This window comes from Podospora anserina, chromosome 4 (genome assembly GCF_000226545.1).
Source record: "Podospora anserina S mat+ genomic DNA chromosome 4, supercontig 2".
Classification (NCBI taxonomy): domain Eukaryota; kingdom Fungi; phylum Ascomycota; class Sordariomycetes; order Sordariales; family Podosporaceae; genus Podospora; species Podospora anserina.
This window is the reverse complement of record NW_001914835.1, coordinates 56,851-81,556: the sequence shown is the minus strand read 5'-3', so window position 1 is coordinate 81,556 and position 24,706 is coordinate 56,851. Positions and strand designations below refer to the sequence as shown.

The 24,706-nt window shown below is 52.0% G+C and overlaps 8 protein-coding genes across 8 annotated transcripts, besides 2 other annotated features; 4 read left to right on the top strand and 4 right to left on the bottom strand.

The window, feature by feature from the left end:
• Positions 1-1,259: 1,259 nt before the first annotated feature.
• Positions 1,260-1,341, bottom strand: a tRNA (tRNA-Asp).
• A 163-nt stretch (positions 1,342-1,504) lies between these two features.
• On the top strand, positions 1,505-2,851 carry PODANS_0_300 (uncharacterized protein; the record flags this gene model as incomplete). Its single annotated transcript, XM_001903842.1, has 1 exon — positions 1,505-2,851. The coding sequence occupies one exon, from the start codon at positions 1,505-1,507 to the stop codon at positions 2,849-2,851; it is 1,347 nt and encodes a 448-aa protein (XP_001903877.1).
• Positions 2,852-3,022: 171 nt separating this feature from the next.
• On the bottom strand, positions 3,023-4,012 carry PODANS_0_290 (uncharacterized protein; the record flags this gene model as incomplete). Its single annotated transcript, XM_001903841.1, has 1 exon — positions 3,023-4,012. One exon carries the CDS (start codon positions 4,010-4,012, stop codon positions 3,023-3,025), a length of 990 nt encoding a protein of 329 aa, XP_001903876.1.
• Positions 4,013-8,776: 4,764 nt separating this feature from the next.
• PODANS_0_280 (uncharacterized protein) lies at positions 8,777-11,514 on the bottom strand (the record flags this gene model as incomplete). The annotated part of the gene is made up of 8 exons (XM_001903840.1): positions 8,777-9,019; positions 9,073-9,305; positions 9,355-9,714; positions 9,769-10,258; positions 10,314-10,653; positions 10,706-11,187; positions 11,233-11,414; positions 11,466-11,514. 8 exons carry the CDS (start codon positions 11,512-11,514, stop codon positions 8,777-8,779), a joined length of 2,379 nt encoding a protein of 792 aa, XP_001903875.1.
• A 2,347-nt stretch (positions 11,515-13,861) lies between these two features.
• On the top strand, positions 13,862-14,701 carry PODANS_0_270 (uncharacterized protein; the record flags this gene model as incomplete). Its single annotated transcript, XM_001903839.1, has 4 exons — positions 13,862-14,148; positions 14,201-14,316; positions 14,380-14,591; positions 14,645-14,701. The coding sequence occupies 4 exons, from the start codon at positions 13,862-13,864 to the stop codon at positions 14,699-14,701; spliced, it is 672 nt and encodes a 223-aa protein (XP_001903874.1).
• Positions 14,702-15,132: 431 nt separating this feature from the next.
• Positions 15,133-16,459, bottom strand: PODANS_0_260 (uncharacterized protein; the record flags this gene model as incomplete). Its single annotated transcript, XM_001903838.1, has 2 exons — positions 15,133-16,350; positions 16,433-16,459. The coding sequence occupies 2 exons, from the start codon at positions 16,457-16,459 to the stop codon at positions 15,133-15,135; spliced, it is 1,245 nt and encodes a 414-aa protein (XP_001903873.1).
• A 2,647-nt stretch (positions 16,460-19,106) lies between these two features.
• On the top strand, positions 19,107-19,658 carry PODANS_0_250 (uncharacterized protein; the record flags this gene model as incomplete). The annotated part of the gene is made up of 2 exons (XM_001903837.1): positions 19,107-19,156; positions 19,193-19,658. 2 exons carry the CDS (start codon positions 19,107-19,109, stop codon positions 19,656-19,658), a joined length of 516 nt encoding a protein of 171 aa, XP_001903872.1.
• A 2,310-nt stretch (positions 19,659-21,968) lies between these two features.
• PODANS_0_490 (uncharacterized protein) lies at positions 21,969-23,072 on the top strand (the record flags this gene model as incomplete). The annotated part of the gene is made up of 2 exons (XM_001903836.1): positions 21,969-22,248; positions 22,423-23,072. 2 exons carry the CDS (start codon positions 21,969-21,971, stop codon positions 23,070-23,072), a joined length of 930 nt encoding a protein of 309 aa, XP_001903871.1.
• Positions 23,073-23,703: 631 nt separating this feature from the next.
• Positions 23,704-23,815, bottom strand: a tRNA (tRNA-Leu).
• Positions 23,816-24,027: 212 nt separating this feature from the next.
• On the bottom strand, positions 24,028-24,519 carry PODANS_0_480 (uncharacterized protein; the record flags this gene model as incomplete). The annotated part of the gene is made up of 1 exon (XM_001903835.1): positions 24,028-24,519. The coding sequence occupies one exon, from the start codon at positions 24,517-24,519 to the stop codon at positions 24,028-24,030; it is 492 nt and encodes a 163-aa protein (XP_001903870.1).
• Positions 24,520-24,706: the final 187 nt, after the last annotated feature.

Sequence of the window (24,706 nt, the reverse complement as noted above, 5' to 3'; positions counted from 1 at the left end):
CCATGGGCACCTGCCTTTCTCGACTTGACCATCCACCTCAATACTCTGCGCCTGCCGCAAACTTCATACCAACTTCACCATGTCATGTCACTCAGGTAGGCGCCACCGCGAAACAGAAGAAGAACGCCGAAGAAAAGCATGGGAGGCATACTACAAGAATGCTCCTGCTGGTTCTTCTTCCCAGCAGCAGTGCGATTATTACTCCGGTGGTACCGATGCTGGCATGCTAGTACCACCTCATCCTCGCCCCTCCCAAATCCCCAGGCTCAAAGACCTTAACTATTTCAAACTTTTTTCATCCAGTTCAATGTAGGGAGTGCATCTCCTCCAGCCTCCGGCGCATCTGTGGCGGGCGAGTCTGTGGCGGGAGTTTACGTTTGGGAGCCAGAGGATTTACCGCCAGGATACTCGTATTCAGACAGGTCAGAAACCCCAAGAACAAGCTCCGTGATGTCCGGCTCATCGAGACACCGTTCTTCGAGGCGCACCTCTTCGAGCCACAACCCCTCTTACCGATCTTCGTCGAGGCATGGCTCGTCTAGCCAAGGTTCTTCCAGACAAGGTTTAAGATCTTCATCCAGAATGTCGGTTCGGACGATGGTATCGGCGTACCCTGCTCAATAATCATATACTGGTGAACAGTCATATACTGGGGAATAATCATATTCTGATCAACAATCATATCCTTCCCCACAATTATATCCTCCCCCACAATCATATCCGCCGCAACAGCCCTTGTATGGCGGGCTACCATTCTTACCCGCCATCGCACCGCAGTGGACCCTTCAGGGAGCGTATACTCGCCCTGCACTCCCAAAGAAACAGCTGTCGCGGTCCGAGTCAGGTTATGCGTACTATACACAACAAGTCGCCAAGCCTTTTTTCATTGGGAATCCGGACCGAGATCGTGCTTTCTTTTCGGGGGGTAAGATTTAGCAGTCTGGAACTGTTCTCTTGGTATGCAAAACATTGATGAATTTGATTCAGTTCGAACTATAGATGCGCTGGATCATTCAGATAGCTAAATGTTCAAGTCATTCATGTCTTTCAGTTGGACGCTTCTTTGTGTTGTGTTTGCACCCCTGACTGTTGCCTTGCCAACAGTGGATATCTTTTACGAGCACCTCACTCTTGAGAATGCGGGTGCCTGATATTACTGTTCTGAATTAGTCTGCCATGCGCTTCTAGAAAAAGCCAAAAAGCATAGAACTGCAAAAAATAGCATCAGCTACGATATAGAGGAAAAAGAACATGGCATACTCTCCCGCCGGAGATTGAACCCGGGTCTCGAGCGTTTGTTGGAATGACAAGCTCACATACTGACCACTATACTACGGAAAATTTACAGATGTTGACACCTGTCATAGCTTGGCAAAGACGAGAAAAAACAGGTTTATAAAAGAAGGTGAGCGGCAAAATTGGTAGTGCATCAACTGGCTCGGCGCAAATTTTAAGTGGCCGAAGACCCAGATTTCAACCGCAACTCGCACTCAGTCAATCCACCATGTTGCTGTCAGATCGTGCCATCCATATCCTCGGGGTTGGAAACCTCGGCAAATATGTCGCGCACGCACTGGCAACACACTACCCAAGACTTCCCGTGACCTTGATCTTCCGCAAAAAAGACTCCTACGACAAGTTCGTCGACGGCGGCAGGAAAATCACAAAATGGATCGATGAACACACCCAAGACTCCAAATCCGGCTTCAGAGCCGAGTGGATCGGACAGTCCAGGCCTGGCTCACCACACATCAGCAATCTGATCGTCGCAACAAAGGGCCAGCAAACACTCACTCCTGTCGGCTTCCTTTCACCCCGCCTCGATCGCAACTCGACCGTCTTGCTGCTGCAGAACGGCATGGGTGTCAAGGAAGAACTTGACTCCCAGATCCTCGCCTTCCGATCCCCAGAGCACCGCCCCTCATACTGGGCAGGCGTCTGCAGCACTGGCGTCTTTGGCCGCGGCGACCCTACCCGCCCAGTCTGCCCCTTCACCTTCCAAGTGGCTGGGTCCGGCCCGCTCAACATCGGACCCTTCAGCGAGAGTCAGGAGATAGAAAAGAAACATCCCCTTCGTCGGGCCCTCGAGAAATGTCACCCAACCCTTCGGACCGAGTTTCTGGACTATGAAAAGATCAAACTCGCCCGGCTGCGCAAGCTGGTCATGAACGCTGTCATCAACCCCCTGACGGTCGTACATAGATGCCCCAACGGTTGGCTTCGGAGTTTGGAAAGATTCAGGGCTCTGCCGGACCATCCAGTCACTGGCATCACCGCCGAGTACAGGCCGTCTTTACTAGTGGCAGAAATCGGCCCCATTGTCCGTGCCGTGCTCGACCTACCCTCGGGAAACCCAAAACTTGACGAGGCCTGGTCGGATCTAGCCTTGCTCAGAGAGGCTCTTCTGCTGGCCGATCGCACCGGTGAGAACCGGAGCTCCATGTTGCAGGATGTGGAGGGTGGCCGAGAGACTGAGATTGACTACATCTGCGGCTGGCTTATCAAGAAGGCGAGGGAGTTGGGGCTGAAGTGCCCAAGGGGGACGCAAAATCTGTATCACTATATCAAGTTCCGCAAGTGGGAGAATGACGAGGAGTTGAGGAGGTTAGGGCCGTCACCACGTGGAGCAGCATCTGTGGAAGATATGAAGGCGATGGATAAATCCATAGGAGATAGGGACATGGTGACTGTAGAAAAACCTGAGTGGCTCAAAGCCAAGGTGACGGTAGAAACACCTGAGTGGCTCAAACCCAAGGCGGTGAGCAAAGGCGATAAACCCTGGGGAAAGGCGCCAAAGAGGGCAAATAAATACATGACAAAGGCTCAAGGGCCTGGCAAAGGCAAGAGGTAAAGCCAACAGCATCTATTTAAATATACCAGCCACAATGCTCGCTCGCGAGCTACCCACTTTGAGCACAGATAAGAGAGTTTAGCGTCCTCACATAATAAGTAGGTCGGTAGCTACTGATCATGGTCAAATTAAGGTCACGAATCCTGAACTCCTCCCTTTCCTAGGTACAATTCAATCAATCATGACCTCAGAATCATCATCCCACTCCGCACCCTTTTTGACTTTAATATTCTTACCAGTCAACACATCGATCCCTTGAATCTCATCGCCCGAAAACGTACCCGTCAGTATCCTCACCATCTTGGGAGCAGACGTATGCGGCAAAAGAGCCCGCGCCCGGCTCAGAACAGCCCCTCTCACCACCTGGGCCAACCTGACAAATCTCCCCGGGCCACCGCAGCGTGCGGTGAACCTTGACTTTTCGTTTGCCAGCTCCTCGGTCAAAACAAAGTCAACGAGCAGCACACGCAAAGGAAGAGGACCGGGGAAGTCTCGCGGGGGTCTAAGGGCATCGGCGCAGATGGTGCGCACGCGCAGCCGTAGACGCTGCAACGTTGGGAGAAGCGCGCCGATCATCGGGCAGACGTGGCCGTCATCGCCGTGGTGGGGATGACCCTCTGGTTCTGGTCGAGTACCGTAGAGGTCTAGCTCCAGGGCGGTCAGGTTGCTGGTTGATAGGAGCAAGGCGCGTAGCGTGGATGGGAAGAGGTACGTCTCTCGGACTTCAAAAACAGGGTTCGATGACTTGATAGCTTTGATGCGCAGGGTGCGTAATTTTCGGGATTGTTTGATGATGGTGGCGAGGTGGACGAGATCGTCGTTTAGTTCCATTGTCCTCCTTTGCAATGACGATTGATCCGGGACGTAATTCCAGCTGGAATCTTTCGGGTCCAAGACAGTCCCCGGCCGGACAGTGCCGAAGCCTTCCAGGTTCAGGTCGAGAATCTCCATCTCGCGGAGACTTGATTCCGCGTACGGAGACGACGCCATTCTTCGTAGCATCTTGGTCGTGATGCAGGCCTCGCGAAAGCACACGATATGGGCAAGTCCGTTCCATCGCTTACAGACTCTGAGGCGTGATAGATCTGAGCGGAAGTATGATGAGCCCACATGGTCGAAGATTTGAAGAAGGATCTCGGCTGGAAGTTCTATGAGTGACATGGTGTGTCGTCGCGTGGGAGAGGGTGAAAGCCGCCTAGAAACTCCCAGGTTGGTATATGATGCCGAACAGTAAAGCAATTTCCGCAAGCCAGATGGGCGAGGGCATAACTATCCCATTCTTCGCGGCACAGCAGCTCTTCATGTCGGCAAATGCGGGGTAATATCAGGCACCCGCATTCTCAAGAGCGAGGTGCTCGGTTTACAAAGTAAAACATATCCAATGATGGCGGGGCAACAGTCAGGGGTAAAAGGATGGTTGCAAAAATAAAGAGGGTCAGGGGCAGGGCGGGGAGAGTGTTTAAGGAGGATACTTGAGCATGAAAACAAATCATGTACTCGGGAGTGGCGCTTAGCGCCAAGTGAAGCCTAATTCCTTACAGCTGCCACCACCAGATTCCCATGTGTTTTTTATTGCCTAACGCCACTTCCAAACCCTAACCTACATTTGTGGCAGGTTAACGGTGGTGTGCGCTGGCCTACTTCTCTCCTGTTTAATTTTTGGGCATTCATTCGATTTTCTTTTTCACGAACACCAGCTTTCTGTAAACACCACCTTTGCGCAATGGGATCAACACAGATCCCCCTCCCAGCGAGCGCTATGCAGCCGGCGTCGAGCTCAACATTCGAACACATATTCCACCGGAGCCCTTTGGGCAGATGTAATGGGGAAATACTCCCAAAGTCAACGTCGCTCATCGAGACCATCGCCTCCACTTTGCGTTAAATAACCCCCCACAGGACCCTTGTCCTTGGGAAACGTTAGACCCATCGACCACGATCAGAAATACTTGTAATTGATGAGTTTATTCCATCAAAGAAAAACCGTGGACGTGGTTCAACTGTGGTGGTCTGCCACCTTAAAGGCAACCCATCGGAGCAGCGCATGCCAAAATCTACAAGGGGGTTGATTACCCGGACCAAACTGACCCAGACCAAGACGACTCAGACTACAATGAAGATATGGACTGCATGACCCGCGCAGACTTGGATTATGCCCTCGAAGCCAGGTCCTACATTGTCATGGAACATCACCTGGAGGAAGCATCTATTTCCGATAGGGGAGCGCCCCAATACTATGATGCCTGGACTTTTGCGGTCGAAACCCATATTCCGGACCGTCTACGTTTGGTGCGTATGATCCTTCTCGAGCGTGTCACCGGCGACACCATGGAGGATATAATCCTGCAAAAGCAAGACGTCGGCAAGGAGGAGTGCAGGTCTGTACTGAAACGCGTAATTGACGCGGAGCGACTTTTGTGGTGGTAGCGTCTCATTGGCTTGGACAATCTCGATCCGAGTAAAATCATCATTCGCAAAGACAAGAACTCGTAGGTTGCTTTTATAGGCTTCACAGCCGTCCGTTTGTTCTACTACTACAACAAGCAGGTACATCCTCTTCACCGTGTAGATCAGCCCAAGAAGCCAATGTCGCCCATCCTACAGTACTGGCCCTTCCAGCCTTTGAAAAACAATGAACGCACGACTGGTGCTTGGAGCGAGTTGATATCCAAAGCCTGGCATGCAGGTGACCAGGATTAATATGCACAATGGTTAATAGAGACCTGGGGGAACGATGACAAATACGCACCTGTACGCGAATGGATCTTCCAAGAGAAGCATCAGCAAGACCGGAGACACAAAAATCGCAACATAATGCGTAAGATGTTGAAAAGGAGCCGGAAAGCATCCGTCACACTATCAACAACAGCGCGGCTCTGACGAAAGCACTACCTCATAATCCACAACAATAACGGTAGATAGTGTTTTCTACATTCCTCCGGCGAAACAAACACAAGCATCTCGAGTTTAGGGTCACAAAGCTCTACACTTGCGCTTCGTGAGCAGAGGAGCGAACTGCCTAAGCTCCCAGAGGAGCAAGAAGGAGAGGCTTGATGGGCTTTTATGCTATAACCGATGGTGATCTAGATAGATAATACATCTCTTTAACTTTATTTTTATAACGCTGTCTTTGTAAATCTCTCCCATTAACAAGCAACGCATAGGGCCCTCTAGATAAACTCATTTACAATCTTATCCCCATTATCTTGTGATGTTTATGGGACAGTTTATTGGGGGTGTCAGTATTTCTAAGTACACTTCTTTTGCTATCCCCCCCTAATGTAGGGCTAGCGAAGGTACTATAACATCTTATTCTACCGCATTTATATCTACTTCCCAGCCGGTCGCCGACGTAAACTCTACTTCCACAGCGTCTGGTCTCCTCAAGATCTACATAACCTAAGTGATTATTACTAATTAGCTTTTGACTTCAGACAATACCAAGGCGTTGTCACCTCATAAAAAGTAAATGTACCCTTCTTAAAGGCTAGTACACCCAACCGGGCAAACCCCCGAATCCTGTAGACGAGGTCCTCTGCTCATCCAAACCCCACCAACCCGCTTTATCAACCTATCCTCCACCTTCCCATCCCACTCCTGCCGCTCCGGTTTCCTAACCACCTTCCCCTTCCCCTCCTACTAGGACGGTAAAAACCTCGAGGCGAGGGCAGTTTGAGAGGCGGAATTGAGAAAGAGTGACGGGCTTAATTAGCAGAACCGGCAGGAGCCATGATGGCACCCACACAGATTCCTGCAAAAGCTTTTCAATCTTCCATTTTGTCTCTTCCGTTTATTCGCCTGCAGTGCATTCTCCCTGTCAGACTTTCTGTGTTGCACAATAGAGGGCCAAACAACAGTCATGGTACACGCACCGTCAAACCCGTACGTTGCTCCCCAGCAACGTGTGGGATGCCCTTCCATCACCAGTAAAGCCACTTCCACAAGCCTCTACCTCTAACAAGCAAAAAGATTCGCAAACCGAGCGATCCCCCAGCTAGAGGAAAGCCTGCAGTTGGATGGATCGAGGTCCCACCCAGCTTCCTAGTTGACATAGGCCTCAAGGTCATTCAGCCGCATAAAGACCATCTCAAGACAGTCGGAATGTCTCCAAATAATCCAACGGCCGCCTTGCATAGCGAGGCCGATGTGGTCGCTTGGTGGGACGGACAGATCTTACAACCTGTCTGCTACGCACTCTACCGCGCTCGCGAGGTCAAGGGAAAGCCGAGTTTTGGTACGATCTCCGAGTTTTTCGCTCCCGCAAGCAAACCAGAAACTCCTCCGGCGAACGAACCTAGTGACGCCCCTGAGCGCATACCTGATTGCGCATCTAAGCCTGACAAGGTCATTAGGTATGACACGGATAACCTCGATGCCATGGAGCTCATTGGTTTCATTGAGTTTGAAAAACGAGGGGTAATCAGGGCCGAAGAGTTTAGAACAGCAGTGTTTTGAGACCTATCAAAGGATGAGCTCGAGGAGGCAAAGGCCAGTACTATGAATGATCGTCGCGCTGGGGAATATCTCCATTCAAAATTTGACTTGGAGAAGAGCCTCGTAAAACTCGCCGCTCACTTTACGGCGTACTTAAAACGCCGGTTGTTCATCACATCGTTTTTCAAATCTGGCTGATGACAAGCACGCCTTATTGGCTTAGTCCGACAAAGAGTCATACTTTCTCCATGGAACGTTGATTGAGTTTTGATGGGCATGATCAAGTCAGGCTTGCCTTCTTGGGATGGATGGTATTGGCGTTGGAAGCAAAAGAAAACCCGGGGGGCAAGTATTATTACGGTGCTGTTGACCGTTGCCCCATATCAAAGAACAGGAACAGGGATGAACGTACTGAGAAGCGCGCAGATAACAAAGAGAAAGGGTCAGATGTTGCATCTCGACCATCCAAGAGACGGATGTTGGATGCGCCAGGGGCTGTAAGTGAATGAATATTGAAGGTGGAAATCTGGGAGATTAGTTGGAGCTTCCGAGCCAAAAGTAGTCTTGGAAATTCAAAAGATATTATTATGCTCTTTTCCCAAGGCCTTTGTGATATAGAAATCTACACTCCGTAGCAGACGCGTGAATAATGATGATGTTGTGCGTTGTGGGTGTCACAGAAAACCTCTACGAGGTTAGGCACCGTTGGGCACCTTGAGCCACGCTTTTTGGCATCCACGTAATTCAGATACAAATGATGCGCGGCTCCGGAGCTGACAAAATTCAGATCTAATATAGCTATATGTATATCTACCTTAACAAGATCCTTTGCAATTATCTAAGAAACCGCGGTATTGAGATGTTTAAGTATAAATGTTGGGAAAAGTGCTGTTTCTGGGCCACGCTCATTAGAGAAAGCCTACCGCCAGACAAAGCAGCACGGTAGCGGTTCTGAGCATCAACGCGTGTGACATCGCTATAGTCGTTGATAATGGTGTTGTCGAGTAATAGTAGAGTGAGACAGTATTGTGGGTAGGCCAAAAAGGAAGAGGAACGGTGACATTGATATTACTCGCTACAACCATGGTGTCACAGGCAAGTTCAACTGATAAAAACTCATTAATCCAGCCAGTTCTTAACCATCAACCGTATCGATTCCTACCTAGGGTCATTGCACCGAGGTCAGACAGGTATGTCCCGCGGGTATTCAGGGGCTTCATACTTGTATACCTACATCCAGTCATCACCCTCCTCATTGTATGTCTTAGGTATCTCCACAATCAAGTCGCATAAAGACATTGTTCAGCATATCCTGTCTGCCCCGACTTAGTATCAATACACCTTTTCGGCTCTACACGATATTCTATCCGTACAGTAACCCACTTTCTTACGTCCCATTCAACATCATGTACTAATTGAGCTCATGTACAATTTTTGCTACTTTCCTACCACCTACACCTTATTATTTATACATTCCATTTAGACTCCCACTTAAGCCTTGAGCGCCAAGATCCTCTCAGCAGCCTTCTCAGCCGCGATGACAATCATGCCAGACGGGTTACCCGTCGACATACCAGGGAAGATGGAGGCGTCAACCACAAAGAGGTTGTCAGTGCCATAGACCTTGGTGTCCAAGTCAACTACGGCAGTACCACCCTCACGACCATCATCAGTGCCAAGCTTGGCAGTACCCATCCAGTGGTTGGAGCGGCGGGCGGATGGGGAGACAGGGAGCTATCGACAATGTTAGCCATTGTTCATGGCGCGTAAATGAGGAAAAGACTTACGCCATTGACATAGTCCTCAACAGTTCCGGTGGGAGGGGGAAGGACCCAAGTGATGTTGGGGATCACGTTGAGGGCGGCTTGAAGCTTCTTGATACCAGCAATAACGGCCTCCTTGTCACCAGCGTTGTGGAGATAGGGGTGCTCGGAAACAGCGGTGGCGAGACCAGGGGTGATGGTCATCCGGCCTCTGGAAACGACACCTCTTCCGAGGTACTGGCTGAGAGTCATGGCATCTAATCTGTTAGCTTATGGGTGTTACACATTGTAGAAGGGCTAACATACGTGGGGAGTCAGTGATGCGACCATCTCCCTCAACACGGGCTGTCCATTGGAATTGACGGGGGATGCCGTCAGAAGGAGTAACCTCTTCCCAGACCATGGGTCCGATGTTGGGGGCAGCCTGGGTCAAGATACCAGTGCGGTTGTTGAGATAACGCTCCTTGTCACCCTCATTGGGGGCAGTCCAGGCCTCGTAAAAGTCATAGAAGACGACGTCGGGGTGAGTCAAGATAAGATCGGTGTTGAGATGGTCAATCAGGTTGGAGCCGACCGGGAGGTCGATCCACTGATCCCGAGAGATGAAGGTCTCGCCGTCCTTGGAGCCGGCAACGATCTCGAGCTGGTCACGGGGACCGATACCGCCTGTCATTGTGTGTTAGCTTTCGGTGCTTGAGAAAGCCCACAAGAAGGACTTACTGCGCATGAGAAGCTTGGCAGAGCCAAAAGTACCAGCAGAGAAGATGACACCACCCTTGGCGCTAATCTTGACTTCACCGCTGTAGCCACCGTCCCTCAAGCATTCGAGTTCAACACCGGTAACCTTGCCACCTGTTCTGATAGCCCTGCGCACAGCACTGCCAGTCCAGAGGTCAAAGTTGTCACGGTTGTTGGCTGAAACAAGGTATGTGGCAAGCGGGCCATCTCTCTCACCGTATCGGAACATGAAGTGGGTGTGCGCAAACGCGCCGTTCTTCTCGTTGGGCGACTGATTGGCAACAACCTCCTTGTAGCCCGACTTCCTCAGGCCACTGGAAAGAACATCGAAGCCTTCACGGCGATAGAGGACACCATCAGCAGATGGCTTGAAGGTACCAGGAATCCGGTCGAAGACACGGTTGGCGGCAGCTTCAACATCTTTGGACTTCCAGCCAGCGGGGAAGTTGTAGTCCCAGTCAGACGCGGGGGGCTGATTTATGTGTAAGCAAGCGTTCTGCAGGATGGGGCTTGGAGTTTGAAATTACCTTCCACCAGAGACCAGCGTTGACAGCAGTACCGCCGCCCAGAACACAACCAGCCATCTGGTCAGTATCAGTACAGGCAATGCCGGCGCTGTCGACCCAGATCTGATTGCAGAGGCCGGGGACATCGAAGCGAGTGAGATTGGTTCCCTCGAGCCACTTGGGCTTCATGGTGCCACCCCAGCGACCGGAGGAAGGAGGTCCCTTTTCGATGAGCAAGACGCTGTGGCCGGCGGCGCTGAGCTTGTCGGCAACGGGGATACCGCCGGCACCGCCACCAACAACGATGTAGTCATAGACCTTTTCGGGAGCAGGAGTGCACTCAGCATCACCAGGACCAGTACTAGAAGATCGTCAGCATCACACCTTCCCGAACTGATAGTACCGCTACTTACCCCTCACAGTCAGTCTCAGGAGTAGTCGTAGCAAGCTGAGCCCACTCGGCGTACGACTCGGAAGTGGCACCCTCCAAGGGAGCACCCCACTGACCAAAGCCAGCATCGTGGAAGCCAAACGTGGCGCGGTCAGGGCAGGTTGGGTTCTCCAGACCAGAGCTGCCAGCCGCGTGACCCAAAACGAGGAATCCCTGTGTTGTCTCGACGCTGCCGCTGGTGCCGTCTTGGTTCCAGGAGAAGCAGTTCTGGCAACGGTAGATCAGCTCGAAGTGGGTGTCGGTGACGTTCGAAGAAACTTGGGTCAGCTTTGCATCGCCGGTGTAGAGGCCAGGTAAGGTGTAGCCGGTGGCCCAGCGGAAAGAAGTGTAGACAGTTCCCTCAGAGGCCCAGGCAACGAGGAGCAGGGCGTTGGTCATCTGACCGGCCTGGCCGTGGGAAAGACCGCACCAGCCGGGAGCAGCGGCATCTTCGATTTTGCAGCGCTATTCTCTGTCAGCACAAGAAGAAGTGAGGGTAGATGATCCACATACGAGGATACCAAGGTACTCGTTGGCGTTTTTGGTCAAAGCATCACCTGGGAGAGCCAGACCGAAGGTGAATGGAGAGGCTTCGGTAGCCTCGGTGCCTTGAGTCCACGTCTTGAATTTGATGCCGGACGTTTGATCAGTGTAGGTACCATCAGCCATTTGCGCGATGCCATGCTGCAGGTCTGTCGATTATCAGCCGGATTTCCATCACAAAACTTATTAGGAGCACCTACAAAGCGACGCCGCGAGGGCAGTCGCGCCAACACGGCTGAGAAGCTTCATTGTCACTTTCCAGAACAGCCAAAGCACAGGACGATTCTGGATTCAGCGCTGGGCCAAAGAAGACAAGCCAGCCTCCAGATACAAACGTCTCAGGCGGGGAGCGGCCATGGATATAACCACATCGCGAGCGTAAGCTGACTGTGCCTGACTCCGCATTCCCAGGATCGAATCACGGAAGCGCAGTCCGGGGAAAACAAATGGAATGTCACCGATAGGATGGATCCGCGGCAGAATCAGAGCCGATGACTTGGAGGAGATGTAGGGAAATAAATTGGGCTGCATGACCAGAGTATAGCCTCCGCCAGGAGAATATGGGATCTGCGGCGTTGGCAAAGCCATGCTTGATATGAAGGGAGCAGATAGATTGGAGAAGGAGCCGCGCGGTGGGGTTTCCCCAAGATTTCCCCAGGGCGGAAGAAGCTGATGAGTTTGGCGAGGAGGCGGCATGGCACGCGGAGGCAGGGGAGTTCAGGGGAGGCAAGGCACCGAACGGAAGCAGACGCCGACGCGGGACGTTTCGACTCATGGCCAAGCATTAATGTATGAACCGGTAATCTTGCCTGCATAGTCGCTGACGTTGTCTGTCTCCATTCTCAGGGGACGCGTTTGCGCTCCAATCTCAGGTGCCTCGGAACAAAACAGCAGCATTGGGCTGCAGATCACAAAGATCACGGTGCATTATGGGGTGCCCACAATCGGTGCGCCGACTGAATGCAACATAGAATACTGGTTGGCGGACAGCCGAGTCAGTGAAGAAATCACCAACCCCTCTTTCCTGGCGTGGCTGATTCGGTCGGTCTGAATGAAGTTGGAATTGATTCGAAGAGGCCAAATCCGGGTGTTTCCACGAAGGTGAATCTCAACGGCGTTGCGGCAAAGAGAGCGGCAACAACGGGGAATTTCCAGCGGCTCCAGAGCGGCGCGGTAGAGGGTCCTTGGGAAGTCCTTGGCTCGGGGTTGGCCGGTTCCAGAAAAAATTCCGTAGTGGTGCTCAAGGTTGTAATCTCCCCCACTTTGGATAAAGTCCTGTCAGTCAGCCACCAGCGTCTACTGGCGCTGTAGTCGTTAACGGATGCTGGCGACCCATTTTGCTCTTCAATCAGGCTATACCCAATCAACTTGCGTATAGTAGATCTCGCGGTCCGTCGGGCCAGCCCTAGGATTGAGACCGTGGCGATTGCTCACGAGGCCGCCCCTGTTTGGGGAGGTCTGTCGGTCGAACTGTGGGGAGAGCATGCGATGGGCGTTTCTGGGGATAATAAACGAGGCGGCTGATGGCGGCTGCTTTATACGTTCGCTTCGATCGATCGATATGCGGAGGGTCGATGTCCTCGGTTTTTGGCAACGGTGAGAGTCGTGTTCGTGAGGGAAAATATGCAAGAAGGAACAGAAAACTGCAAAAACAGAACGCCAGGGCGCACAAAGGCATATATTTATCTGTGATAAAGGGCCGACCAAGAACCCAAGATCTTGGGCCCTGTTTGGTGCCCATCAACAGCATGTGGAAGGGGGTGGAGGGGTAGCAGCAAGGCAGACAGGCACCCTTCAACTGCCGTGCAACTGTCAAGCTAGCTCCCGTGACCTGACTGCCGGATTGCATTCTCTGCATTGCTTGTTCTGCCTGCGCATGTCCCGTGACCTCAGTGCAGTCTCGAGTCTGGGGAAGGAACCACCTCTCTGCCTGTTTTAGACCGGATGCTTGTCTCCGCCATTTTTGCTCCAGCTTCAAGGGCACCAGATCGCTATATCTGCAGATGTGCAAGCAAATATTCGTCGGCTGCAAGTGTTTTTCAGTTCGTAGACAGAGGTTCATGATTTCAGTTAGGAGTGATGAGTTTCTCATTCGATGGGTAGCCAAGTCAGATCGATAGCTCTCATCTGTTAGAGCTCTATCTCAGCCAGTGTTCGGCACTCAGGTTGCAGACAAGAGTGTCAGAGCACGGCATCAATGGTCTCCATCAAAACGTGCGGGTTGATATTGGCCAGCCAGCTTCTCATTCGACAGACAATCTGGGGCACACACAACCTCATTTGTCACCCATCCTCGACGTAGTTTTCCTGGATTGCTAACTTCGTCTGCAGCTTTGACTGGCTCATCGCGATGGCATGGACAGCTAAAGACTCCCATCATGGCCACAGACGGGCCGTTTCATATACACTCTCTGATCCTTTCAACCCGGCATTTGCGGCCCAACGTTATCCGCAGTGGTTGAAATGGCCGTCTTGTTCTTCTTTATATACTGGTATACTGGCAAAGCTGTGTCCTAATCAGCTAGTTAAGGATCTCAAGACCAAACACCTAGCATTTTGGTTGAAATTTCTCTAGTTCATCTTTGATACCATCAACATGAAGGTCTTCCCCATTGTTACTGCCCTTACGCTGGGTGTTGCTGATGTCTCAGCCCACTACATCTTCCAACAGTTCGGTGTTGGCTCAACAAAGTTCGGCGTCTTCGAACACATTCGCAAGAACAACAACCACAACTCGCCAGTGACCAGCTTGTCAGACAACAACCTCCGTTGCAATGTCGGAGGAGCCTCAGGTGCTAGCACCAGTGTTGTCAATGTTAAGGCTGGAGACTCGGTGACCTTTTACACCGATCAAGCTGTGTACCACCAAGGACCTATTTCTCTGTATGAAATGCCGTCATCTTCGGACTGGATATAACAGCTAACCTTCTTTCAGCTACATGTCGAAGGCGCCTGGCTCAGTTAAAGACTACGACGGATCCGGTGAATGGTTCAAGATCTACGATTGGGGCCCGACCATCAACGGCGGCCAATCATCCTGGCCAATGAGATGTACGTCGTGTTGGTTTTCATATTACCTTAGCTCATCAGCATGCTAACATCCCATCTTCACAGCATCCTACCAAGCCAACCTGCCCAGGTGCATCCCCAACGGAGAGTACCTCCTCCGCATCCAATCCCTCGCCATACACAATCCAGGCTCAACCCCCCAATTCTATATCAGCTGCGCGCAAATCAACGTTTCCGGTGGTGGAAACTCCAGCCCCAGTCCCACGGTCAAGATCCCTGGCGCTTTCAAGGCTACCGACCCCGGATACACAGCCAACGTAAGTCTCGGTGTTGGTATTGACAGAAAACCGGATGCTGACTTTGAGGGCAGATCTACAACAACCTCCAGTCCTACACCGTCCCAGGACCCAAGGTGTTCACCTGCTAAGCGCGGCATAGGTCAAATGATGGATATGTACATAGTCCCACTACAGGCAGCGACACGACATGAGGCATTTTGAATGATGATTTTTTCAAGGAAACATGCATTGACTTTGTTTCAAGCTTACTCCTGAGGGCGGCCTGGTTGTTCCCGTCCCGGGCTGGCCGGTCCGCCTTGCCCCCAGTTCCGCCGAAGGATCGGCGCTGAGTCTCCACTTCGCCGGTCCCTACTGCTTCGGGCTGGGAGGCGGCATTTCGTGAAGTGGCTACCTCATCAGCGTTGAGTTCTATACACGAGTCGCAATCAAAAGAGTACCATAGATGCTAGACTTGAACGAACGTGCCTGTTATATCAGAATGCGCGGGCTGATTCTCTGACTGCAAGAAGCAAAGGCTCAGCTTGTTGGTCAACCCTGATTCTGAATACGGCCCAAACCTCTAGGCACTATTCCCAAAGAACTTTGTAATCTTCTGACTTCCTGCCCCCGCTGGCGCAACCTTGCCCTTCTTCTTCTCTGGGCTCCTCGTGTGCTTGTTACTCGTCGCACTGATCTTTGGTCTCTCTTTGACAGGCGATTCCCACTTCACCGGCCCCTCTTCTTTGACATTCTTGCTTGGTGAACCCTCCTCTTTCACTTTCTTACCCGGTGGCTCCTCTTCCGCATGATCCTCCGTTTCTCTTTTCACCCCTTGCTTTCCCTCTGTCACTACAACCCCCATCCCCTCCTCATCCTCCCTCTTCACCTCCTCCACACTCTTCACCTCTTTCCCCCCATCCACCATCTCCACCTCCACCTCCCCTTTCAACGGCTCCCTCTTCTTACTCTTCGCCGCAGCATTCGCAAAGAAATTCTCAATATTCCCCTTATTCTCCCTACTCCCCACCGGCACTACAAAAACAGCATCGTCATTCCCAACCTTGCCCACCTCCTTACTAACAGGATAAACCTCCAGCTCCCCCTCATACGGCCTCAACACCCCCTGCAACTCCTTACTCCACTCCCTCCTCCCCAAATCCAACCAAACCCTCAACCTCTCCGACTCCGCGTCAAGAATAACAGGCATCCTGTCATGCAAGAACCTCAACTGATCATTCGACGAAGTGGTGATAATAGTATAACTCCACACCTTCCTTGTCTCCCCCTCCCCCTCTCCATTCAACGGCGGGAGAGAAGCACAATCCCACAAGCCAGCCAAAAGCATCAACCTCCCATCTTTCCTCTTGACATAATGCGGAATCTTTTCCTTGCCTTTCTGAAGCCACTCGTAAAACCCCTGCGCAATAACCGCGCACCTCTTTTTGGACTTCATGCTCGCCCACATACCCCCTGACTGGGCGAGAGAGTCATCGCGGCAGTTTATTGTTTTGAGGGTGGAGGGAAAAGAGGGGCTGGATTTGATCCAGGAGGGGATGAGGCCCCATTTCATGGATTGGAGTTTGAAGGCTGGGGTGGGGGAGTAGTCTTGTTCTTGTGGTTCATCCAGTGCCTGGTGATGATTATGACCAGCACCGGCGTCGGCGCGGTAGACTACCCCGTTGTAGCCTGGGGCAAAGTTGTAAGATTGGCGGGGGGCGCCGTCGCCTTCGTCGGCGGGGGTGTCATCGACTTGGAGGTCGTAGTCGTTTTGGAGCATTTGGCGGACTTGGGAGGGCCGCTTGAGGAATTGGTTAGTGGAGGGGGTCGCACCGGCCGGTGGGGAGGGGTTGGGGTGGGTGGGTATAGGTGATGAGGCTTACTAGGGCCATGGCATATCTGCCGCACATTGTGAGTCGAAGGATTTATGTGGTATCGGGCTAGCGCAAGTCGCAAGATGTAGCTGTGATGCTAATTGTGCAATGGCTCGTCGTTAGACTTGTAGAAGTAATGACGTAAATCGTTAGACGCGACAAAGCAGCCCCGCCCCTCAAAGACGGAATTCCAAGTCGCCAGGTCACGTGGGCACCTTGCCCACTACCCCTGAGCACCTGAATCGTAGGTCTGAGATGGAATGTCAAGTGCCAGATAAAGTAGAAAGACCTGAAGTGGCGAGGCATTTCAGAAAATAGGTCACGCAACATATGCTAGCTATTCTGTAAAAGTAATACTCTATCGCTTGAGCGCTTGGGCAAGGTAAGACCTACGATCCCGGCTCCAGCCAAAATGACAGAAAGTGGTTCCTGAAAACACATTACCAACATCATGCTGTATCCGTAGTTGTACCAGGTATCGTTCGCTCGTAGTGGGATGTAAATAACAGCGAAGAATGAAGGAGCGAGTCGAAGACGCAAAGTCTCCATATTTCAGGTTTTGGTCGACCGCCAAAAGGTAGAAACAGTTTGCAATACCAGAAGTAAAGCTACTGGTACTGTGTCACAGTTAACCCAACAGCAGGCCGCGCCACATGTGGGGCGCAGGACGTCCCCAGCCAATCATTAAGGAAGTCAGGAAACAGCCAATCAGGGTTGGACAAAAGTGCTATGGCGCCAAGGTCCACGAGCACTCTGCAGGATGCAAGATGCTAAGGGTGATCGGAGGCATAGCACGACGAGCATGTTGCAGGATGTAATATGCTAAGGGTGATTGGGGCCGTAGCAGGGCGAGCACCTCACGTTCCCAAGGTCTATATATACGGAGGAACTGGCTAGTGTAGATAGACAGTTCCGCAGTATGCAATTACAAGTCACAATCGTGGTATCTTAGCTATTGTGATCGAGATAAGCCATTTGTTGTACACTGTTTAGCTGTACCGAACCAGGATTGTTCAGAAGAGCCTTTAACCGGTACCCCTTTCAGAGGTTCTGGATAGGGGTTCGTCACATATACTGGTTCACCACACTTATCAGTGCCTGACAAGCCTATACTACAGTGATTATGATATATATATTACAGGGCGCCGTCCCTGTAATCCACCTTCTTTTAGTGCCCCGGCAACTGTCGAATGCTGCAGTCAAAGTCTTCTTCGCTCTCAGTGTACTGCGCCGATAGCTATTCGAGCCTATATGTGACGAACCCCTGTACAGAACCTCTGAAAGGGATACGGGTTGAAGGTAACTTCTGACAATTGGTTCGGTGCAGCTAAACAGTGCACAACAAGATGTCTCAATGTAAACACAAGATACCGTGAATACAATTGTGAATTGCATACTGCGGAACTGTCTATCTACACCAGCCAGTTCCTCCGTATATATAGACTAGTGGATTACCTGGTTTACTATGCTAAGCGTGATCCCGGATCACTTCCTCCAGCGTAGGCTTACCATGGATCACTCTCGTCGCCTTAGGATCACTTGGATCACCACGCTCCTGGCGCTCCCAGGCGCTCCACTTCCTATTAGTTCCCTTAACGATTGGCTGGGCACACCCTGTGGTGATGGTGGTGCCAAAACTTCCATTGTGGGGCCGATTCCATTGTTCGGTCCAGACGTCTAAAACATGAAGTGGGATAGTTTGTACTTCTAAAATTGAAGGACCTTGCAGTGTCTCCAAGAGCTTGAACTATTCTGTCGGCGAACCCGTCTTCTCGACGGATAAACCCACCCTTCTGCATGTTGATTACTTTTTCACGCGCAATACTCGCTCGTCTTCGGTGGCTGGCCCCTTCGCTGCATGTAGCCGGTAATGGCAAGACCAAAGCATGCGCGAAAGAAATTCCCTCTCATCGTCTTACCAGACGGTACCAGCCCCTCGTAGTTACTAACAACACCTACAAAAAGATCCTTGGTCAAAGCAAGATCGCCCTCAAACCCGCAGAGAGCTCGAGACAGGACAGGCTCGGCCTGCGCCAGTCGGTGAAGCCGACCCTGCCGCTCACTCACAATCTCCGTCTTCGTGTTGTCCGCCACGCTTTGCGCCCTCTCCCAGAGTCCAAGCTAAGCATACACCGCAATAAGATGCAGCCGCGAGGAGAACCGAACCCTGGGTGGAGGGTACTGGCTGGAAAGGGGTTCGAAGTATTGGTGTGGTGCTTCAAAATTACCCTGGAAACGATAAAGCTTGCCTTTCATATGATTGAGGCGGGAAGACATGACATTTTCAAGACTCGAGGGCTGGCCACGTGGAAAGGTGTCCACTAACTAACAAACTTCCAAGCTTCCAAGACACGCCCGAGTTCAACGGATTGTTGGGCGTGGGATAGGAGCATCTCCACGCGTTGGCTATCCCCTTTTCGGCCCGTCCGAGGAGATAACGAAAAAGACACCGTTTGTCCACGCAGCAAGGATATAGTGAGTTGACGGAGATGGATGCTGAAAATTAGTGATGAGGGCGCTATTCGATCCGCTAGCTCTTGTGCCACCTCGAGAGCATAGGTTTTCAGGAGGTGGTCTCCAAAGTGCGAAATAGAAATACACACTTCGATTACGCCCGGGATCTTGTTCTCCAGCAATTTATCCACGGGCAGCCTATATAGCACAGGAACCACGAAAGGAAGATATGTGTGCCCTTTTTCAACAACACTATACAATTAAGATCGACTTTGCCAGGTAGGAACTCCGGGTCTTCCCTAGTATCGAGGTCAGGGAGTGGAAATCCGTGGAAAACAAGCCTCATTGTATCCAGCTCCCCGCGAATATTGTCCTGGATCGGGGTGCCGCCAACAAGAGCAGCTCTGCGTGGGCTGAGTTTTCTCTATATTCACAGCGGAACAAAAGTGAGGAGCAGAGCTTTGTTGAGATTTGTCAGGGGAGCATAAAAGCCATCTTCAAAAGGGCAGAATCCAACGGAGGAGAAGAAGGGCAGCAGCATGATCACGACGTCAAAGACTTGATATCGTCCGGATATCGTCAGTATACTCGGGAAATTGACCACGAGCGACTGTATGAAAGGCTCACGGAATGTGGATATGAATACGGCCCGATATTTCAAGGCATTCAACATGCCTGCTTGGATGGGGGTGGACATGCTGTTGGGCGTGTTACCATCTGCAGAGGTTCCACCGTGCTTTGGCAACAAGATTCCACTCGCCATCCATCCATGCGACCTTGACTCTATTCTTCAGCTTTGCCTGCCGATTACGGGGGAGGAAACTCCCAAAGAAACCTGGGTTCCAACGTATATGGCCAAGTTGTTCATTCCAGCCAAAGGCTTTGGCAGTACTGAATTAGTTGAAGTCGATGTCTATGACACCACGGAGCAGAGTGGCCGCAGGTTGTGCCAGTCAGGTGTGCAAGCTGTGTTATCTAACGGCTCATGCGATACAGTTGTTCTACAGATCGAAGGTGCAGAGCTAACAATGATAACCGATACCACGAAAGAATCCAACGCCGAAACCTCGCAAAGCGAAGAGCGACGACTCTGCTACGACCTAACCTACACACCCGACATCACTTCCCTCACCCCACAGCAGCTACAAGACTACCTGCACAACCCCCCACCACCCCCCCAACCCGACCCCACCGACTTCCTCTCCTCCCTCAGAAGCTACACCGCCACCTGCATGTCCTTCGCCGCAACCACCATCCCCCTCGCCAGCATCCCCCTCGACAAACCCACCTTATCCAGCTACACTCCTGGATCACCCACAACATCCCACCCCCCCACCTCCAGTCCCAAAGAACTTTCCTCCCTCACAACCACCTCTCCTCAACACGCCTAGGCGAAATCCACGTCTGGTTCGCCGCCCAGCTCAAGTCCATTCTCCGCGGGGAAGTCGACCCCCTAAGCATCCTCCTCGAAAACGACACGCTCAAGGAATACTACCACCACTTCAACAAACTCATGAAATACTACGACCCACTAACCAAGAACCTCGCTGTTCTGGGGCACAAAAACCCAGGGATGCCCATTCTTAAAGTAGGGGCTGGAACGGGGTCAACGACGGAGTATATCCTGAGTGCCTTGGTCACGTCAACTGATGAGGATAAGACGCGCTTTCGGAAGTTTGGACGGTATGACTTTACGGATATCTCGCCTTTGTTCCTTGGTCGGGTGAGGGAGACGGTAGTGGGGAAGATGGGGGGTGAAAAGATGAGGTATTGTGTTTTTGATGTGGAGGGTGATGGGAGACAGGGGTTGAAAGGGGGGGTTTGATTTGGTAGTTGCTGCTAATGTGAGTTGTTGAGTTCGAGAGCAATATGGTCTGGTGGTGGTGAGATAGCTGCTGACGCAGGACAGGTTCTGCACACTATCCCGTTGTTGGAGAGGTCGCTTGGGAATCTGCATAGGCTTTTGAGAGGGTGAATGTGTTGCCTTTGCTCTTTCGGGTGGTATAAGTCGAAGCTGACTCAAGGTGAGGGGGAAAACTTATTTTGGTCGAGGTTACTAACCCGTCGAGTACCATCGGCCCGTTCATGTTTGAGAGGTTTGTCTTTGCCCACCTTTTCACGAACTGTTGCTAACCTCTTCAACAAACAGCTGCTGAGACCTGGCGCCAGAAGGGGCCGGTGGCTACCCCTACCGACTGGGACCGGGAGCTTCGGAGGACTTGTTTCCAGATGGAAACGATACTGCACGATTTTGAAGAGGAATAAAACCGTTTTAGCAGTGTCACCATCGCCAACAAGGTCAGTCCCGTTGTGGAAGCTGGTAGTTTGGGTTACTCGACAACGGCACTTCTTGTGACCGGTTGGGAGGAGATTCCCGTTTCTGCAACCAGACACCAAATTATGGTTTGGACTCGGGCCATCAAGGCCTGTCTTGGTGAGCAAGGGATAGCAGCCACATGCTGCACTTTCTCCCAGGCGGTATCTCGGACACATGCCAAGACTACCCCTGAACAGCCCCTTATCATTATCCTCCAAGACAGCGCAACCTGGACATCATTCGCACACCTCAACCCTGAACAATACTCAGCCTTTCATGACACCCTTTCCGCAGCAAACAACATAATGTGGATAGGGGAAAACACGCCTTTTTCCATCGGCCCAGTCCTTGGTCTCGCTTGCGTGCTGCGCAAGGAACGTCACGGGCTGGTCTTCTCCACCGTCGCCCTCGATCCATCCTCTACACCCGAAGCAGTTTCAGCGTGTATCCGTCAAGCAGCAAACAATTTCCTGCAAGTGTCTCAACGGGTGCCTGTCCCGAGTGGGAGCTCACCCAAATCGGTCAACCCGGCCTACTGGACACCCTCCACTTCGAGTCCCTACCCACCGCCACCACCACCTTCCCCCACGCAGTCGCCATCCCCATCAACTTTGTCCCGCACACCACTCCCTCCTCCGCACCGCGCGCCTTTCCCCCGGGGAGACGATCCTCATCCACTCTGGCGCCGGCGGCACAGGACAAGCAGCCATCCAAATTGCCAGCTGGATCGGCGCGACAGTATTCGTCACTGTGGGGTCGCAAGAAAAAAAAGAGATGATAATGGCGAGGTATGGGATTCCGAGGGAGAGGGTGCTGTACAGTAGGGACCTTTCCTTTGCGGGGGAGGTCAGGAGGTTGACTGCGGGGAGGGGGGTGGACGTGGTGCTTAATAGTTTGGCGGGGGATGCGCTGGTGGTGTCGTGGGAGTGCGTTGCGCCGTTTGGGCGGTTTGTCGAGATTGGGAAGAGGGATATCTTTTCCCATGGGGAGATTGCCCATGTACCAGTTTGCAAAGAATGTATCGTTTTGCGCGGTGGATTTGAGAGCTGTGTCGGTTGATCGGCCTGAGGTTATCAAGGAGGTGCTGGGGGAGGTGCTCGGGGTGTTTGAGCGGGGGGTGCTGAGGCTGCCGGAGCCGGTGAGGGTGTTTGGGACGGGGGAGGTGGAGGAGGCGTTTCGGTGTTTGCAAAGTGGGAAGAATGCTGAGAAGGTGGTTGCTGATGTTGAGGGTGGTGGCGATGGGGAATTGACAGGGGCTGTTGTTCCAAGGGGTGGCAGTTCGAAGGGGATGGGAGGTATGTCATTGCCGGGGGCTTGGGTGCCATGGGCCGGGTTATTGCGGAGTGGATGGCGGCGAAGGGGGTTGGGCACCTGGTTCTGCTGTCACGGTCCGGAGCTACGTCAGCAGAGGCGTTGGCCTTCATTGAACGTTTGCAGAGCCAAGGGGCTGCCATCTACTCCCCCGTCTGTGATGCTGCCGACGGAGAATCGCTCCGTGCGGTTTTGGATCGCTGTAAGGCTCACATGCCACCCATCAAAGGCTGTATCCAGGTAGCCACGGTACTCCGAGATAGCTTCTTCGAGGACATGGACCACGAATCTTGGTCTGTCCCTCTGAAATCAAAGATTGACGCATCATGGAGCCTGCACAAACAGCTCACTGCAAACCTGGACTTTTTCGTCTTGTTCTCGTCAGTCGCCGCCATCATCGGCTCACAGGCCCAAGCAAACTACGCAGCAGGAAACACCTTCCAGGATGAACTGTCTCGCCACCGCATCAGTAAAGGCCTCCGTACACTCTCGGTCAACTTGAGTCTTGTCGGCGGCCTGTCGGGTTCTCGGCCGAGCATCCCAATCTGGCGCAGCAGTTCATCTTGACCAAGCACATCCTCGACATGTCGAGTAATGAGATGCTTGGGGTGTTGGAGTTCTATTGCAATCCCGAGAATGCAGCCAGCATTAAAACTTCCCAAGTGGTGATGGGCTTGGACCTTCCTCACCGTGTATTGGAAAGAAATATGGACCTACCAGCTTGGATGTACCAGTCGACTTTTGCGAATCTTCATCAGATCACTGGGAATTCTCAAGCCTCGCTGTCGGACGCGCCAAGCAAAGACCCCAAGCGCTCGGGTGCTGATAATCTGCGCGCTCGTGCTGAGCAGGCAAAGTCTGTGGTGGAGGCTGCCACTCTTTTGTCTGGGGCTCTCATCCCAAAGTTATGCAAAGTGCTCGGACGGGGCCCAAACGACATAGACCCAATTAAGCCGCTATATGTCTATGGTGTTGACTCACTTATAGCTGTTGAACTGCAGAACTGGCTGAAAGAGATGCTAAAGGTGGATGTGGCTGTTTTTGAGTTCTTGGGGGGCTTAAGTTGCGCGATAATTGCACATGATGTTGCTGGAAAAATATGGGAGTGGAGAGGCGTGAGAGCTCTATCTTGTGAAGAGGCGGATGGAGCCACTTTGTAGAGAAGGCTTTGCTTCGGCAAAAAATTGCAAAAGTAGATTGATGAGAGTGGGATTCGAACCCACGCCCTTTCGGACCACGGAATCCAGCTAGTAGGATGTTGATTAAGGAAAACCTTAACGTGGCGCCTTAGACCGCTCGGCCATCTCACCTTGATAATTTGCTGAAAAAACAGTTCGGATCTACTGCACATGAAAATGATTGTGCACTCACTGCACTAATGCAACTGACAACTCTGAGCTCTATATGCCAACAGTAACTGTAGAAGAGATACTCCAAACAAATTTGTAAAATTAGCAAACCAGCCCCCAGTCTACACATTGCAAAGAGGTTGAATATGAATAGTGTGAAATAATCGCCAGCTTCAGGACTCTGCCGAGTCGCCTCCGTTTCCGTGCCTATCTGCCTTCTTATCCTTATCCCCACCACCGTTATCATTTGCATTCTTGTTCCCAAGCACAAGCTTCTGTTGACGCCACGCTACACGCTTGACCACCGACTGCGGTAGGCATACCAGACCTCGGGGAGCGGACTTGAACCCATATTCCCCTCTCATCGCGGCTAGTGATATTGGCTTCCGCAGCTCGTAAACCGAGACAATCTTGTAGGCGAAATCGTAACCGGCCCAGTCTCTGTGCCTGTTGTTGAACTCTGCGTTTTCAGATCCGTGTTCCTCGATAGGGGCATCGCCGGGGTTTCGCGTCCTTGCTGGAAGAATCTCGCAGATATGGGTGAGGGTCGAGTGCGGCGCGGTGCGGTAAAACCAGATGCGCTTGACGCTGGGCTTCAGGCAGTACTTGCGGAACTCGTAGTTTTTTGTCCCGTTGATGATTTGGCTCATGTAGGGATCCTGCATGGGAAGGATCACATCGGCGGTCAGGTTCTTAGAGTGAGCATCTTGGAGGTCGACCGACTAAGGTGGGCGAAAAACTGAGCGCGGGTCGGAAGACGGAACGCGTTTGAGTTTATTGGGATTTTGGGGGGTCGTCCCTTGAGTAACCAGCCAGCACACAATAACCCTCGCAGGTGATTTGGCCAATCAA